Source organism: Grampus griseus (genome assembly GCF_964374135.1).
Source record: "Grampus griseus genome assembly, chromosome: 8".
Lineage (NCBI taxonomy): Eukaryota > Metazoa > Chordata > Mammalia > Artiodactyla > Delphinidae > Grampus > Grampus griseus.
This window is the reverse complement of record NC_139002.1, coordinates 76,928,873-76,945,293: the sequence shown is the minus strand read 5'-3', so window position 1 is coordinate 76,945,293 and position 16,421 is coordinate 76,928,873. Positions and strand designations below refer to the sequence as shown.

The window sequence follows — 16,421 nt, the reverse complement described above, 5'->3', positions numbered from 1 at the left end:
TGAAACTGCACATTATGTTCTACTGTGGTAACTGATATTAAAGTCAAATGCTATCACTAAGGAATTTGATGAAATTTTCTTCAGTAAAGTGAGTCTCAATTCCTTTACAAACAATACATGCATAGGTTTCACCAAAAGGAAACTATTTACTGAAAAGAAAAATGGAACATCAAAAAATATTTTAAATGTTAAATATGATACACTTATGTTATTCACAAATATAGACATCAAATTCTTTGAGAGTTGACTAAATATGGAAGACCAGATACAAATAAATATATGTAATATATATATTTTTGCCTAAAGATATTAGGTTACATTAGAGGGAAAAACATCTAATTTATTAATCATGTGTTTTGTCAACACTTTCATTATAAAAAAGAATAATTGGTTAAATAAATAAAACCCTATGTTTTGATTCTAAGCTTCAGGACTTAATAGTCTCAAGAAGGCTGAGCTTCAGTTGAGAAAGGCCAACTTAGTAAAATTTAAACACATCTGTGGAGGTACTACTAAATCACCATTTACTAATGTGTTAAAGCAAAAGCAGGCTGGTTGGCTAAAATAAACATGTTATCCTTGTAACAAAAAACAATAAGTGATGACTGGGCCAATTGTCTACTCTAGGGAGGCCAATCTCCTAAACTGGTTCTCAAGCCCCTAATAATAACATATCATTATATCCCTTTCATTGCCTTTCCAAAGCAAAATAGCAATTATTACCTGAACATTTTTGTTAGATCAATAAACACTGACCTAATGTTAGATTAAAATACAAAATGATTGACATTATTTTTGAAGGCTAATTATAATTCAACTTTTCTTTAAATTACATCTTGTAGAGCCTTAAAAAATTGTCGTACAAATAACTTTCAGTCAAAAGTGGTCATTAAAAAGAAAACTTTACACTGGAAAAAATTTCTACTGGGTCATCACTGATTTGAGTATGTTAAGAATGTTCATTTGATGTATTAGATGTACACATCCAAATTATTCAGCTCTACAAAATAAAATAAAAAGGAAAATATTTTAACTTATTCAAATGACAAGACAATATAGCTTCTCAGAATCATAACCTCTATTCTTTAGGAAATGACTAAAAATAAGCTAGAAGGACTCATACTTATTAATTGCAGATTTCTAGGAGTATATCAGTGCTTTATTTTTCACTTTCTTATTTTTGAAAAGAAGAATTCTTGGTCTCAGGAAAAGCAGCAAATGTAATTTGAGAGATTAACTTCTCTTGATTATTAACAAAACAGATCACAGCCTGAAATGCTACCTTATTGAGCCAATAATTACAGTCAAGAATTGTTCATGACATGTAGTCAGATTTTTCATTAGGATGATTGTAAAATGGATAGAGGCCACCAAATCATTCATTGGCACAGGCCCATGTTTCTTTATTCTAACCCAGAAAACCAGTAAAAAAAATGGCAGTCATCATTTAACCATGCCGTTGTAACGAGTTTTGACTGTCCTCACTCTGGTTTACAACCCAAACTTTTTGAAAAGTCATGTTCCAATAATTTGAAAGTTATCAGGACCTATAGGTTAATCATTTCCCAAACTTGAGATATGGAAAACCAGGGCAGAATACTGTTTTTATTACCCATTGAGGTGGATTTTCTTCCTTTGAAACTAAATGCATAGACAAAAAAGGAATTTGTTTTCTCTTCTTTTCCTCATTCTATTTGATTTCTATGACCTGTTTGGGGTATACGTTTGTGTATACATACAAAAAGATAAAGTTCTATTTATTTAGCTCTCAGTGATAATTATGTATGATAATAAAAATTTTCATACCTCATGTCTTCAAATCCAATCGTAAGCACCATAAGGGAAGTTCCTGCTGAGTTACTGGTCATATTTTCCCTGTAACCTGCAACTTAAGTCCTGTATATGCTCTGAAAGGACAAGCTGTCAAGTGAAAAGTAAAACTTTACCCTAATGAAGAGGATCTTCTCTCCCACTCGGTATCTGCCTTGTGAGAGCCTCTCCACACAGAACTTGCTCGGGCATTTGCAAGGAGGATCTTCAGAAATCCGTTTCACCTGAAATAGAAGAGCAGGCAAGTTCATTCTCCTTAATCAGGTTGCCTTTAGATTAATTTGTTCCATGGGTTCAAAGGCCCCTGAACCATTAATGCTTTTAAATTTGTTCTATATCAGACTATGGACACGATGTGAGCATAGACATATCACATTAAATCTTAACTATGTAAAGGTCAGGCCCTGAAGGCACTTTGTGAAGGTCAATAGCTGCACTAAGGCATAAGCTGGATGATGACAATGATAATGATGCTGGAGGATAATCACAAGCAAATCAACTGGCAGTGTAGGGATGACGAGCTGGGTTCTCACGTTTAGAGGATTAAAAAGATCGTGTACATTGGATTGTCAAGATAAATATATTGAGAACTAGAATACAAGGCACGTTAACATAGTCTATTATGATGAGGAAACATATAGACGTAGTCTATATGTTTCCTCGTCATAACTTTAATATTAATTTTACTCATTTTCAAAATAAATGAGAATTTTAAAAGTATTATTATTTAAAAATGAGACTATTTAACCTTATTTTGAATCCTGAGACTTTCTTTAAGAAGTCATCTCTAATTCATCCAGACTAATCCAGCAATTCACTCCTCAGTAATTCCCACCTGCCAAAACCTATTTCTGTAGCAGCATCTTACAATTTGTATGTATTTTATAGAATCCATGTCTGAATATCAGATTTTCCCTATTTTATCTATCTCTGTACTCTTTACAAAACACATACACTAAATGATAAGTGCATAATGCTTATAGACAGTTGTGACTATTAAAGACAATGTATAGTGCTTGATTTTAGGAATAAGGTTTATTTATTTATGTTTTCCTTGGTTGGGAACCTGCCATGCTGTGTCTTATAACTGTCCTCTCTTCAACTAACCAACCAACCAAAAACCCAAAAGAATAATAGGTTGTGTTTTGAGTCAAAGTTTCCAGAGAAGACAGATCTAAATAAGGTACAGCCTACATTTGAGAAGCTAGGCTGAACAAATTTAAATTCTGAAGGGATTGGCTTGGACACCCCTCACCCAAATTCTTGCTTCCACAAAGATATGATTCCTAGAGTTTTGTCATCAAAGCAATTCAATCATTTCATCAAATAATTCAAGGTCTGACTTCAATCAGTCTTCCACTAAGAAAAACTGTGGGAAGAGTCACGCAGGAACTCACTTTCCTGTTGGAGTAAAGGACTTAAGCATCTCGGTTTCCCTAGAATAAGCAAGGTTCCAGAAAGTATGGAAGCATAAGACACTAGAGGGGAAAGCTAGAAAGAGTGGGGGAATCCTGAAGCAAAACTTATATTGAGATAAGTTTGGATAAATAAATAAATAATAAATGGATAAATAAGCACAGGGACCTAAAAAGGACGCAGGAGGAAATCAGTGTGACAGATTAAGCCTGGATTCAAAGAATCTTAGAGATGGCTTTCATTCAAACAGTGAGGGAACTGTCTAACATCGTTATGTGAGCGATTAGGCCCATGTCTTTGAGTTCTGAATTTCTCATACTATATGATACTTGGGCCACAGATATATCCACCCACTCCCCCAGTATTAATAGAATCCTACCCCTAGGGATTCCCTTCTATAATGCAGACCCACATTCTGGGGTGGGGGTGAGGTCACAGGACCAATGAATGTGTGCTGTCTTAAGTGTTGTAAGTGTTCCTCTATGTGTATCTCCTTCAATATGTATTTATAGACATGTTTTAAAAATATAAATGTGAGGAGATATGGGGATATATGTATATGTATAGCTGATTCACTTTGTTATACAGCAGAAACTAACATACCATTGTAAAGCAATTATACTCCAATAAAGATGTTAAAAAAATAAATAAGTGCTAAAAAAATATAAATGTGTGTGTATATATATATATATATATATACATATATATAAATTGTGTTTATTGCATACTATTGCTAGAAACAGTACAGTTTTCCTTAGCACCACAATAATTCCATGAGAAAAGAAGGAAAGGAGGGAGGGAGGGAGGGAGGGAGGGAGGGAGGGAGAAGGACTTTGGCCACCCTGAAAACAAATCCAACACTCAGCAACATAAAAGCACATGGCCCAGACTTTAGGAGAGTCATGCCTGGCACAGTTTTACCGCGATGTAGTAACTGAGCAGACAGTAAATTGGTGTTCAAGTGGTTCCTCTGCTAAGAAATGACAATCACAAGTATGGATGGAAAGTATTTCCATCTTGAAGTGTTTTTAGACAAAATACAGAAACTATTGGTACCAAATGAAATAAAATACAAGAAACACTTTCTCAAGTGGCCTGTCCTTCTCTAATGCCTTCCTAAGCTTTGAAAATATACTTGCTTTTTAAGATCAAGGGCTTTTGTGTGGCTGTGTGAGAGCTGGAAGCAGAAATGGAAGAGACAAGGCCAGGCTGTGGGGAGTTAAGTAAACAGTGACTGATGACATCTTGCTTCTTACATTACCTTGGGGTAAGTCAGTCTGGCAGGTGTTCTGGTTTTGGCCAGGAACCCAGCCAGCTTTTGTTGAAATGGGATTTCAAGAGGAGCCTGATTACTCAGAATTATACTATCTCTCATCCCCAGACTGAGGAAGTTGATGGAGAAGAGGAAGAAAGTAAGAATGGCTTCTTAGAACTGTATTCAACTCATTGTGTGGGAACAGGCTCAACACGAGGGCACTAAACCTGACCCCATCATTTAATCACAGTCGAATCACTCTATCAGGACATCAGGGGAATAAATTAATCCGAATGGACTCCACTGTGTTTCTCTTACGATGTCTGGCTTGATTAAAGAAGTTGGGATGTATTATCCACATAAAAGGTCACCTATTTTGTTTTTCAATTTTCCACAATTCTCCTAAGTAGCAAACAAAGAAATGTGAGGACACACTGAAAGTTTCAAAACTGGCAGTCATTGAAACGGTTCACTGGAATATGACATCTTAGCACAGGTCTGCGTCTCTTTCTTTTTCTTTACTCTTTTCTCCATTTTTTTTTTTTTTACTCCCCTTCTTTATTCTCCTTCTTTTCTTTTATCTTTTTTTTTTGATGTAAATAATAACTTTGCCAGAGTAGAAATAGCCAATAGTATTAACTAAACACAGGAACTTTGCAAGCAATATTTTATATCCCTATTCTAAAGAACATGTTGGAGTATATGAACTTCAACTCCCCAATGGCTATATATGCCTCATAGGCAGTGAAGCAGTTGCCATAGGAACTATTTCCTTTTTATATCTGACATATGAAGCTCTGATTTAAGCCATTAGTGAGGTTCATATGTTTTTTCTCTCTGTTCCACTGTCCCTGAAATAAAACACTCAATGAAAAACTATCACTTAAACAGAATGCAAATATTTCAATGCAATTTCCCCAATTAGAATGAAGAAGACTGTAAGAGGCTTCTGTGGCCAAATAAGCGTGGAAAATTCCAGGTTAAACAAGATCTTATTACGGAACGCACTGGTGCCTTTGATATGCCAGAATGCATTGCCAAACTCTAGGTAGGGACTATAGTCAGCTGTATTTCTCAAACTAACCTAAGCATGGAATTCTTTTTCCACGGGTCATCTGGTGGTGTGAGTGTTTGATTAAACATTCAAACTAGCATGAGAAATGCTAGTTTGAAGACTGTGAACATAGTATTCTAGCTGGCAACAGTATAGAAATATATGCTTAGAACATTTCCTACATTCAATGAAAACCCCTTCACTATACAGATGGTTATGTTCCCAAACCCTGACAAACTTTAAAGCTTCTCTGAAACCCCCTTCATTGTTTCCAGCTAAGAGAACAGAACTTGGAGTAGGGAAGAACAACCACAGAGCGACAGTCTTGCCATTTTGAAGAGAGTCCCTATCTCATCTACCTCTTCTGAACTGGAGTATAGGTAAAACTTTTCCAAAATCCCTTTCATAGTTGTTTCACCACCTTCTCCCTCCTGTCCTTCTTCTCCCCTTCTCAAGGATGAGGGATGGCCACATGTGAGACAAGCTGGTGAAGAAAGAGAACCATTCTAACTACTTTTCCCAGGCTCATGGAAATGGTTTCAAGGGGCGACATCTCCTCACTCTGCAAAGCTACAGCAGAGCTGAGAAGTGCACATATTTCCAGAGCACATGGCCATTCCAGATAAATAGAAAAAGGGAGAGTCTTTTTTAAACTTTGATTACCCACATTAATAATTTATCCAATAAGCATGGTACTAGATCTAGCTGAATAAAATATGGTCCTTGTCTTTGAGAGCAAGGACCATACCTAGAGAAGAATAGGTATTTATGCCCAATAAGGTAAACACTTCATTAAATATATAAAAGAACTTGAGGTACCAAGGACAAATTTGTCAATTTTACCTGGGATGAGAGATGCCAAGAAAAGCTTTCTATAGAAGGCCACACAACCTGAATTTTAGAAGATGAAAAGGTGTCTAAAAGTAGATTTCAAAGATGAGCAGTGTGAGAAAGCCAAGTGAGGAAAAACACAGGGTATAAAAAATCCTTGGGAGTTTGGGATTAGAGTATAGGTTTACAACAGATACATCAGAATGCAAGAATGAATCCATAGGGCAAAAAAGTCTGGGAAAGACAAAACGGGCCAGAACATGGAGGGCTTATGTGACACATACCTGAGTCTGGGCTTTACCCTGGATATTATAGAGCCCTTATACAATTTTAATCAATTCTGAGTTGCGTTTAGGTTGATCATTCTGGTAGCAATAAAGTTCATGGAGAAGAATTTCAAGAACAGAGTGCTCAACAGTGTCAAACACCAGAAAGTGGTCTCATAATTTGAGGACTAAGAAATTCATTTGATTCAGTAATTCATTCATTAGGAGGTTAAGGGTCAGACCTCTGACTCTAATGCATTAAAGGAAGTGAATAGAGGTAAGAGCTGAGAGGAAAAGGTCTAAGATCAAGCATAGTAACCCCAGAAAAACACTTTTATGAGAGAAAGACTAAAAGGAAGATCTTACTCTAAAGTAAGTCTAATCAAAAAAGTATAACTGAGAGAGAAGAAAAAATTGTTGGGCTTCCCTGGTGGTGCAGTGGTTGAGGGTCTGCCTGCCAATGCAGGGGACAGGGTTCGAGTCCTGGTCCAGGAAGATCCCACATGCCGCCCGTATGCAGCAACCAAGGCCCAACGCAGCCAAAAATAATAAAATAAATAAAATTAAAAAAAAAATTGTTCTCATCAATATATAAGTAATGTGCCATTATCTACTATTAGTACAATGTTATTCAATTACCTTACAAAATAAAAATGAAACAGCAGGATTCAAGACATGTGGCTGATCATTAAAAACATTCCTGTGATTTTAAAGTCCTTTTAGGTATATTATTAAAATGCCCTGCCTATCCTTTCATTTCTGAGTGGATTGAACAAAGGAAAACTAAATTAACCTGGCATTGGATAAGATACCTTGATGGGCTAAGTTTATGTGTGCTACCCTTGGCAGAAATAGGAATTCTCAATCGGTCAGACAAATTGTTATATTTCTGCTCATTTAAATCTGCAATATAGGTTATAGTGTCACATGGAAGAAAGAAAAGATGGGGGAATCTTTCTTTCTGCATCCTACAGCACCAAACAGCCATTTCCCCTGCTCTTTTCAGCTCAGACCCTTGGGAAGGAAACTCTCAGCTACAGGCTAGCTGTCCTTTTCAATCCTGCCTATTCCTTATAACTGGCATTATGGTTGGTGCTAGTTTCTAAGAACTCTCCTTGTGTATGTGAGACATACTTCAGTCTGACATCCCCGAGGTTTCCATTTTTTATAAAACCCATAGGTTTTTTGACATTTACGCTCAAAACATATGTGCTGGGAAGTAAATGCACACACATGACACACTACTTAAGACACAACAGAAGTAGCCAGAGAATTTTATTTCATCCTGTTTACTGTTACACCCAGAATCTGTTTTCTGTAATTATGAGGGTATAATGAAAATATTTCCTAATCTGCCAAAGATGGTGTCTCAAGAACTCTGAGGGTTGGTGACCTCAGAGAGTTAGACAAAATTAGGTTGGAATCTAAGCTCCTCTCTTCCTCTCAGCAGGTATTTCAACTTCAAGTCTCAGGTTCCTCAATAAGAAACCTGCCCTAAAGATAACAAGAGCACTTGAAGAATACTGGCAGAACCCGGCCCATAGCAGGCAGTCAATAAAGGGCAGTTATCTTCTCCATGGTATTTTGCTTTTCCTTCTTTAAAGATCCTCAAGTCCCATGCCTCAGGCTTCTTATCAGTGAATAAGGAAACAGGAACCAATAGTATCAAGGCTTAAGTGTTTTCAAAGACAATTTTCGGGAGGATGACTTATTATCCTAAAATTTTAGATACTACTCAGCAGAATTAAGTGACGCTTTATTTTAAATAAGTGGCTCAGTTTTGAATCTCAAAATGAATTGCAGAACTATAAACTTCCTCATAGGATTTTTTTTTTTTTTTTTTTTTTTTTTTTCAGTACGCCGGCCTCTCACTGTTGTGGCCTCTCCCATTGCGGAGCACAGGCTCCGGACGCGCAGGCTCAGCGGCCATGGCTCACGGGCCCAGCCGCTCTGCGGCATGTGGGATCTTCCCGGACCGGGGCACGAACCTGTGTCCCCTGCATCGGCAGGCGGACTCTCAATCACTGCGCCACCAGGGAAGACCCCTCATAGGATTTTAAAATAAATTTCAATAACATTGGAATAGGTAAAGGTTAGACTGATCGAAGATTGTACAGAATAAGTTTTGAAGTTCAAAAAAGACCAAGTGTTGATAAGAAACTTGACCAATTTTACTTACTGCATCATCCAGTAAGTTTCCCGTACTCTTTTTTCCAGAAGACTTTGATGAAGGCGAAGGTGAAGGAGAAGGGGCAGAGAGTGTTTCTTCTTGTTCAATTTCTTTTTCCAACTTTATCAAACCAGGAGGCTCCACACCATACCTTTTTAAAAGACACCAGATCAATACACATGCATAAGTTGTAATAATGATACACTTAGCCGTATGTTGCATCCAATTATACCATAGGACCAAACTGCTAACTTTTCAAAACAACATTAACTTTTCTCTGGCATTGAAATAGTATGTTCTTAAATTGGCACCCTTTTAAGCAGGGAGAAACATGCACACCCCCATACATACATACATATATATTTATAGTTACATATACATACGCATATATGTTTATATCTATATATGAACATATAAATGAATAGATGCATAACATACTAAAAATAAATTAAAATACTCCATATATTAATGAGTCAATAACATGAATTACCATATTAATTTAGTCTTCAGCTTTCAGATTTACTAGCTTTAATGATATTAGTGCTATAATTGAACTCCTATTTTGAATATAAGCTTGTTAAAAATGGAAATAAAATCAGAGAGTCAGAGTCAAGTTGAAAACAGCAATTTCCCCAAATAAATGTCCTTAAATGAATTAACAGAGAAGAAATTCACTCTTACGTGTATATCTTTATGGACCCAGATCAAGGTAGAATGGGTAATACAGTACATTGGTTATGCTTTTAAGACCAACATAATGAAAGCATGTACAGTATTACTGAGGAAGAAAATGAATAAAGAAACAAAAAATAATTTAGAATAACAATATGTTAAAAATTATGTGTTGTAAATTGTAAATGCCACAGCAGTTCAAAGACAGAGATGTAGTTGTTAACAGCATTCTAATCTCCCATATTTTTCTTAGGCTAAGTTTAAATTTGGTTTGGTTTCCTAGATGCATATCAATTGTACCTAAGTGAAGGAGGCCAAAGATAATTCCAGAATTTGAGAATTGGGAAGGATCTTTGGGTTCATGTAGTTATACCTTTTCATTTTTACAGAATAAATAAAACAGATCCAGAGGAAATATAGAACGAGCTAGGAACAGAATAAAGATGCAGATCTAGGTTTTCTTACTTCAGGTTTTCTCTGACATTTTAATCAGGTGATCACGTGTTAGAAAGAAGAGGAAAAAGTCACTTGGAAATTTTTTCAAAATAGGCTGTGGACTACCTACAAAGTAAATAACCTATATAGAGAGAATAAATATGTTGGCAATATGTCTAATACCTTAGAGTGAGTGAATAGTATATTAAAACATCATTAAATGTAAAAGCTTAGGTTACCGTCATCCTGTTCTAAGGGCTTGTTATTTTAACTGACATCATCACACACGTCAGGTGGCCTTTGAGAGCTGGAAAACTTATATCAGAATTCAGTACAAAACAGTGTAAGCTGGCACAACTCAAATAATAATTGCTGTTTTGCTAACTGCCTCTAGTGAACAGAGTAAGTTTTAGTTACATAAATCATTAGCTAAAAGACTTTAGGCACTATTTATCACATTTCAAACCTTTTATACAGATTGGCCAGTTAACAGGACATTTGTAGAAACATGCAATAGACCGCAGATTCTATAACAGTAGAGACTGTCTGATTCACAGCATACCTAGCAGCCAGTGTAGATCATGGCACACAATAGATACTTAATAGCTACTTTTTTTGAATGCAAAAAATTTCCATATTCTCATATAACAATGAATTCAGGCTCCAAAGATGAATTAGATTTCATTGTTTTGGACCTTTAAATGCATATCACTTTAATAAAACATATCGACATTAAATGTAAATAAGTGTTTTACCCCCCAAGAATGTTCTTCTAGAAAACTTTAAACCCTATTCAAAACTAAAATACATTTTTAACTTTCTAGCACTCATTAATTACACTTAACTCAACCCAGCATCTCATTACTGTTGACAAGTACCAGTAATATTCACTTGAAGATTTGGGTATCATTCTTCCCTGAGGCAGACTTGAGCTAACTATGCCATTAACCTACTCTTTAAATTTAGCAAATCACTTAACCTCTAAGAGTCTGTTTTCTCTCAGGAAAACACAGATGAAAGTGGCCTGTCCTAGAGGTCTGATGTAGCAGGAGAGAGAGAGAGGGAGGGAGGGGAGGAGGGAGGAAGAAGAAAGTTAAAAGAGCAACTGTTACTGAACGTCTTCCATGTGTCTGGAACTTTTGGGCATCTTGACGTACATTATTTCTGAGCCTCAGTTTTAGTTCACTGTAAAATGCAAGTTCTAATTCCTGTGTTTTAATACAGTTAGAAGGAATTAAAACAGTATCCATTACACTCCCAGTACAGTGTCTTGACACATGGCACCATCTCTGAGACGGCTGTTGACAACTGATGTATCAAAGCTTGCACAACCAGGAAACTGCAGCATTGAGGTCCTTTTGCCAAAGTTTTAACTTTTTAAAATATACCACCCAATGAAATTATGTAACAGCCTCAAAATTAAGATGTAGTGTTATTACTATTGTTATATTATTACTATTGTTGGTATCCTTTACAAAAAAACTCACCATAGGCTTTCTTTAAATTAATTTTCCTAGAATTGTAGGATGGCAGGAATATGTTGGTGCTGGAGCATAGCAGAACAAGTTATAAATTCATTTTTGCTGCTAACTCGCTGGATGAACTTCAACAGGCAACCCTTTTTAATCCCTCTAGACTTATGTGAATTCTTAGTTCCAACAAGGTATAACATTTTGCTACATCTAATGTTCTCAAGATAATAACATAAACTGGGCAGTGAAGCTAGAGGAATTTAACATGCTAGAATTCACAGCCAATTAAAAGTCAATCATAAATGAAAACATATTTGAAAGTATAAATTGGGTCAATTGGAAAATATGATTTCATTTGTAATTGTAGGTGGATTCATGCCATCTTTCAGGAGCAGGCTGGTTGGGTTGCACAATTTTTTCTTTTTCTTTTTTTTTTTTTAACAAAGTGAAATAATAAGAAATATGTTATTAAAGTAACAACAAGCTCCACTCCATGTTGAATACAAAACAAAATTTGAATGAAGTTGGTAACAAAGTCATACATGGAAAACTTTGCCCTGGAGATTTTTCTTTATCTGCGAATGCTGAAAATTAGCTATGCCACTGCATAGAAAATCAACACTAAGCCCCAAATTTCTGCTTATATTGGCTTTTGAATACTTCAAGCTGCTTAAGGTACAGTCAGCCAGTCCTGAAATACACACTTCAATATGATTCACTGGCTTCCTGTCTGTCTGGAGGTGTCAACAGTCTGTAAATCACGAAATTCCCCTTGGGTTGGGGGCCTGCACCTGAAGCCAGCTTAGTCACCAGTAGGTCTTTTTTCTGCTCTCCAAAAGGCTGCTTCATTCTGGTTTCCATGATTAACTGTATACCACTCTACATTTTGATTTTGTTTATAAGGTTTTCAAAAATTTATAGTGTTTTCTATTCTTGTCCAACTACAAGATTTCAAAGCTTTGCAGGAGAAGGGTTAACTGTTGCTTTCAAACTGAATAAGGGTAAACTAAAGACAGCAAGAAGGCTGAATCCACTAAAACCAAATCTTTGCATCTGTATACCCCAGTGATGTGAAAATAGGAGGGTTACTGAAAGGGCAATATCATATTATAAATTTTTGGTCTCATTTCAAAAATGCATAGTGCTAGGGAAATGGTCTTATGGTTAATAACTTTATGATGAGATCTTAGAAATGGACTTTTCATTTTTCTGGCACAGGATACAGCTTTTGAGATTGGTCTAGATGAAATAATTGAGCCCCTAAACTAAGTCCTGAACTAGAAAATTTACTCAAACTATTTACTAGACTATAATTTTCAAAGAAAAGACATCTGGAGCCTATTTTACTAGAGTTGGAGGGATAAAGTTTAGAAACTCCCCCTTCTTAAGGCATACAACAGATAGTTTATAGATTCTTACAAGATGGTTTTTGCCCCATTTTTTATTCTGTTTTAAAGTTATTTAAAGATAGATTTAAATTTGGATGGAAATTTCACTCATATGAAAACAAATTTTATTCTTAGCAGTCAGAGTCAAGCTCTTTAAATAGGATGAGTTAATTAATAAGCCTTGTATAAGAATATTTTCTTTTAAGTAACATTTCATTAAGGCATGGATTAAAATAGGAGACTAACAAAAATATTCACAAAGTATATTTCTTTTGAATGGTCATAAATTTTATTGAAAATGAAGAAAACACTCAAAAATAAAAATATAAAACGCTTCCCTCTGATGTTGACTATTCATCACAGCCCCAAACCAAAATATCAAAAGGTTTTTTTAGTTTTATCATAAAGCTAATCTTAATTCTGCAGTCTTAAAAAAGGTTGAATTCATAGTAACCTTTTTTAAACAATGAATATCAAAGCACCCTCATTAAAAAGATCTTTTTATTGACCTGTTTTTGCTGAATGTTTTATTTCGCAGAAGACAAACATGCATATTTTACACACAGAAACTGACACGGTTTCTGAAATATTAACAGAGGGATTTCACTCTCCAGTGATGACAGCTCTGTTTAGTTGAAAATAAAAGCAAGTTTCACCCATGAGAACAAAAATAAGTGGTCTCATTCTCCCACCCCACAGCTCTCAAAGGAGCTCCACGGAGTGTTCCCAGGCAAAAGAATACAGCAGGGAATTAGAAATATTTAGTGAATCATTTCTAAAGTGACGTTGATGCTTTTAAGATGACATCTATGTAAATTTGAGAAATAAATGTTTAGAATCAAGTGTAAAGAAACATCATCTATCAGTGGAAAAAACACAGAACTTGCAAGGTTGTATTAGGATTTTGTTATGGTCAAACTTCATCTGTTGTGTGTACAAATTAATGTGATTCTTGAGAGCTCTCCAAATACCACTTCTGGTTTTGTCTAATGCTGTCTTAATTCAATAATTCAATAACTCTGTCTTAATTCAACTCCATAGAGGAGTACAGGGAGGAGGAAGCACACATACAATGATCTAGATAAAGGTTTAATACATCTAAAGAAAAAATTAGGAGTAAAATAAGATGGAATGATGAATTTCCCTTTTTTCCTTCAACGATTATGCTTCAACACAGGGCTAAGGTAGTGATGTTTGGGTTTATTGGGTTAGTGTTTTTAAAGCACAATTGAACTTCCATTAAAATTTTGATAAAATCTTCAAATGTGTACAGAGAGAAACTTAAATAGACATTTACACTTAAATGTTCAATCTATCCATTTGGCATTCAGCTGTTTAACCTTATGCTGCACACAAAAGTGATGCCCTGAATAATCTGTTAGCATATTTTTTTCTTTTTCATGGTAAGTGTGCAATACTTCACATCACTTAAGTAGGTGAAGAAGATAAAAGGCAAAATTTACAAATTGAATATTGTAATGTATTGTCTTAATCCTTAGATCACTGCGTTGTGAAATTAGTAATTTTCTTTTGTAATGTGAATAATCTCTGCTTTTATCACATGGTCATAAAGTGAGGTCAGAAATGTAGTCACCCATTCTTATTAATAATAATAATAATAATAATAATAATAATAATAATAATAATAATGATGATGATGATAATAAAGAAGGCAGCGGAAACTTTTGGAGGTGATAGATATATTTATGGCATAGATTGTGGTGATGGTTTCATAAATGTATACTTATATCCAAATTCATCAAGTGGTTTGCATTAAATATGTACAGCGTTTTTTGTATGTCAACCGTATCTCAATAAAGTGGCTTAAAAAAAAAAAATCAGGCTTCCCTGGTGGTGCAGTGGTTGAGAGTCCGCCTGCCGACGCAGGGGACACGGGTTCGTGCCCCAGTCCGCGAAGATCCCACATGCCGCGGAGCGGCTGGGCCCATGAGCCATGGCCGCTGAGCCTGCGCGTCCGGAGCCTGTGCTCCGCAACGGGAGAGGCCACAACAGTGAGAGGCCCGCGTACCCCCCCCAAAAAAAAGGAGCAACCCAGAATCTCAGTTTTAAAATATTTGGGGAAAAACACACACAAAGCACTTCATATAATGCTTCACCTTCAAACTGACCAGGCCATTATGATTCCCTTTCATTAACCAAGATATTAATTTGTTTTATATACGATGGCAAGGCGCAATTCATGACAGACTCAGTAGCAGGAGGAAAGGTGATTCCTAAGGGAATTTTGTCATTGGATAGCATGCCTTCTTCTTTGATGACTTGTCATAGTTAAAATGTTTAGTTCAGCAAGATTCCTAACAGTGTTCAGATAATAAAATAAATCCAGAAAATAGGTAAATAATGTACACCAAGCAAGAGGAAATGACAACTCCCAGCTAATTCTGCAGATAGCGCCACTCCTTTTTACCTCTATCACAACTTTCAGAATCATGATGCCTGTTTGATCCACATATTTAGGTTATCAAAGCACCAAAATAGAATCTGGCATTTCAGAATATTCTAATGATATAATTAAAATAACCAAGTGAACAAAAAGTTTTCTGCCTAATCTCCTATTACCCAGGAACTCTAGACAATCTTTCTTTTACTCTAGCATTTCAGGGGCAGCAGCTCATTTACTGAGATTTTACTTTGTGTGTATTCCTCCCTCCTGTATTTTTAATATCACCTTTCTTAGGGGATATCTGCTGAGCCCAAGGACTCAAGGCTGAGTCCTTTGACTCATAGCTGTTTGTCCTGCAGGTCAGAAGGCTTAAGCATGGTAGAGGAGTGGCTTAGCGGAGTCCTAAAAGCAATAGGTACCTTTGTCTCACTCCCTCTCAGAACCCAAGAAAGTGACAGCATTGAAGGGGAAGGGGGTCCTAAGAAACAGTCAGATACTATGAACTATCCCTGAGTAGTAGAGACCTGAGTGGTCAGAAGACAAGGGGACCCTCTCCAGAGGCTGTCACACAAAATAGCTGGGAAAGGTGTGGGAGAAAGTAGGGACATCCCTAAATGTCTCAAATTGATTTTTTTCACTCCTTATTGAGTGGAGCCTCATTCTTATTTAATTCAAATTTTTAAAAATTAAAACAATCTCTCTCATCCAATTATTATGATAAAGTAAAATCCATACCTGATGAACAATTTGTTAAGATTATGTTGACTATGATGTTTTAAAGAACTTGGGGTTACTTCTGATTACAGTGAATTTTCCACTGGCTCAAAAAAAGGGCTATTCATTGGCAACAAGTTTTCTACCCATTGCTGTAATTTGCTGATGTGCTCACCTTGTCTTTTCTTTTCTTTATAGCTCTCCCTTTGAGAATTAACAACCAGAGCAAACTCTTACTTTGTCTTATTGGTTCATCTGATCTCAATGCTAGAAGTATAATCAGATCTGGATGAGAAATGAATTCTAATTACTTCTGAAGTTTTATTTTGCACCAAGATCTATTGAAACATTTATATCTTCACTTATAATTCTTTGGGCTTTATAAAACTGTCAGAAGCTTTGTTTGAGGATTTGCAATGTAATGAGAAGACATGAAACCAAATCAAGTCAGCTGAGCTAATAAAGTCCCTTCTCCTGCTTATTTAGCTACAGTTATGATTTCTACAATTACTTC

At 35.9% G+C, this 16,421-nt stretch overlaps 1 protein-coding gene across 3 annotated transcripts in view; it reads right to left on the bottom strand.

Moving 5' to 3' along the window:
• The window catches only part of GAS2 (growth arrest specific 2), a 119,668-nt gene that overhangs the window by 50,211 nt on the left and 53,036 nt on the right, over nucleotides 1–16,421 (bottom strand). For all 3 annotated transcript variants that reach the window (XM_082660954.1, XM_082660956.1, XM_082660955.1), the window contains exons 6-7: nucleotides 8,832–8,973; nucleotides 1,947–2,054 (exon numbers count right to left, since the gene is read on the bottom strand). In XM_082660954.1, the coding sequence (XP_082517080.1) occupies nucleotides 1,947–2,054; nucleotides 8,832–8,973 (250 nt within the window). The remainder of the gene's footprint in view (nucleotides 1–1,946; nucleotides 2,055–8,831; nucleotides 8,974–16,421) is intronic.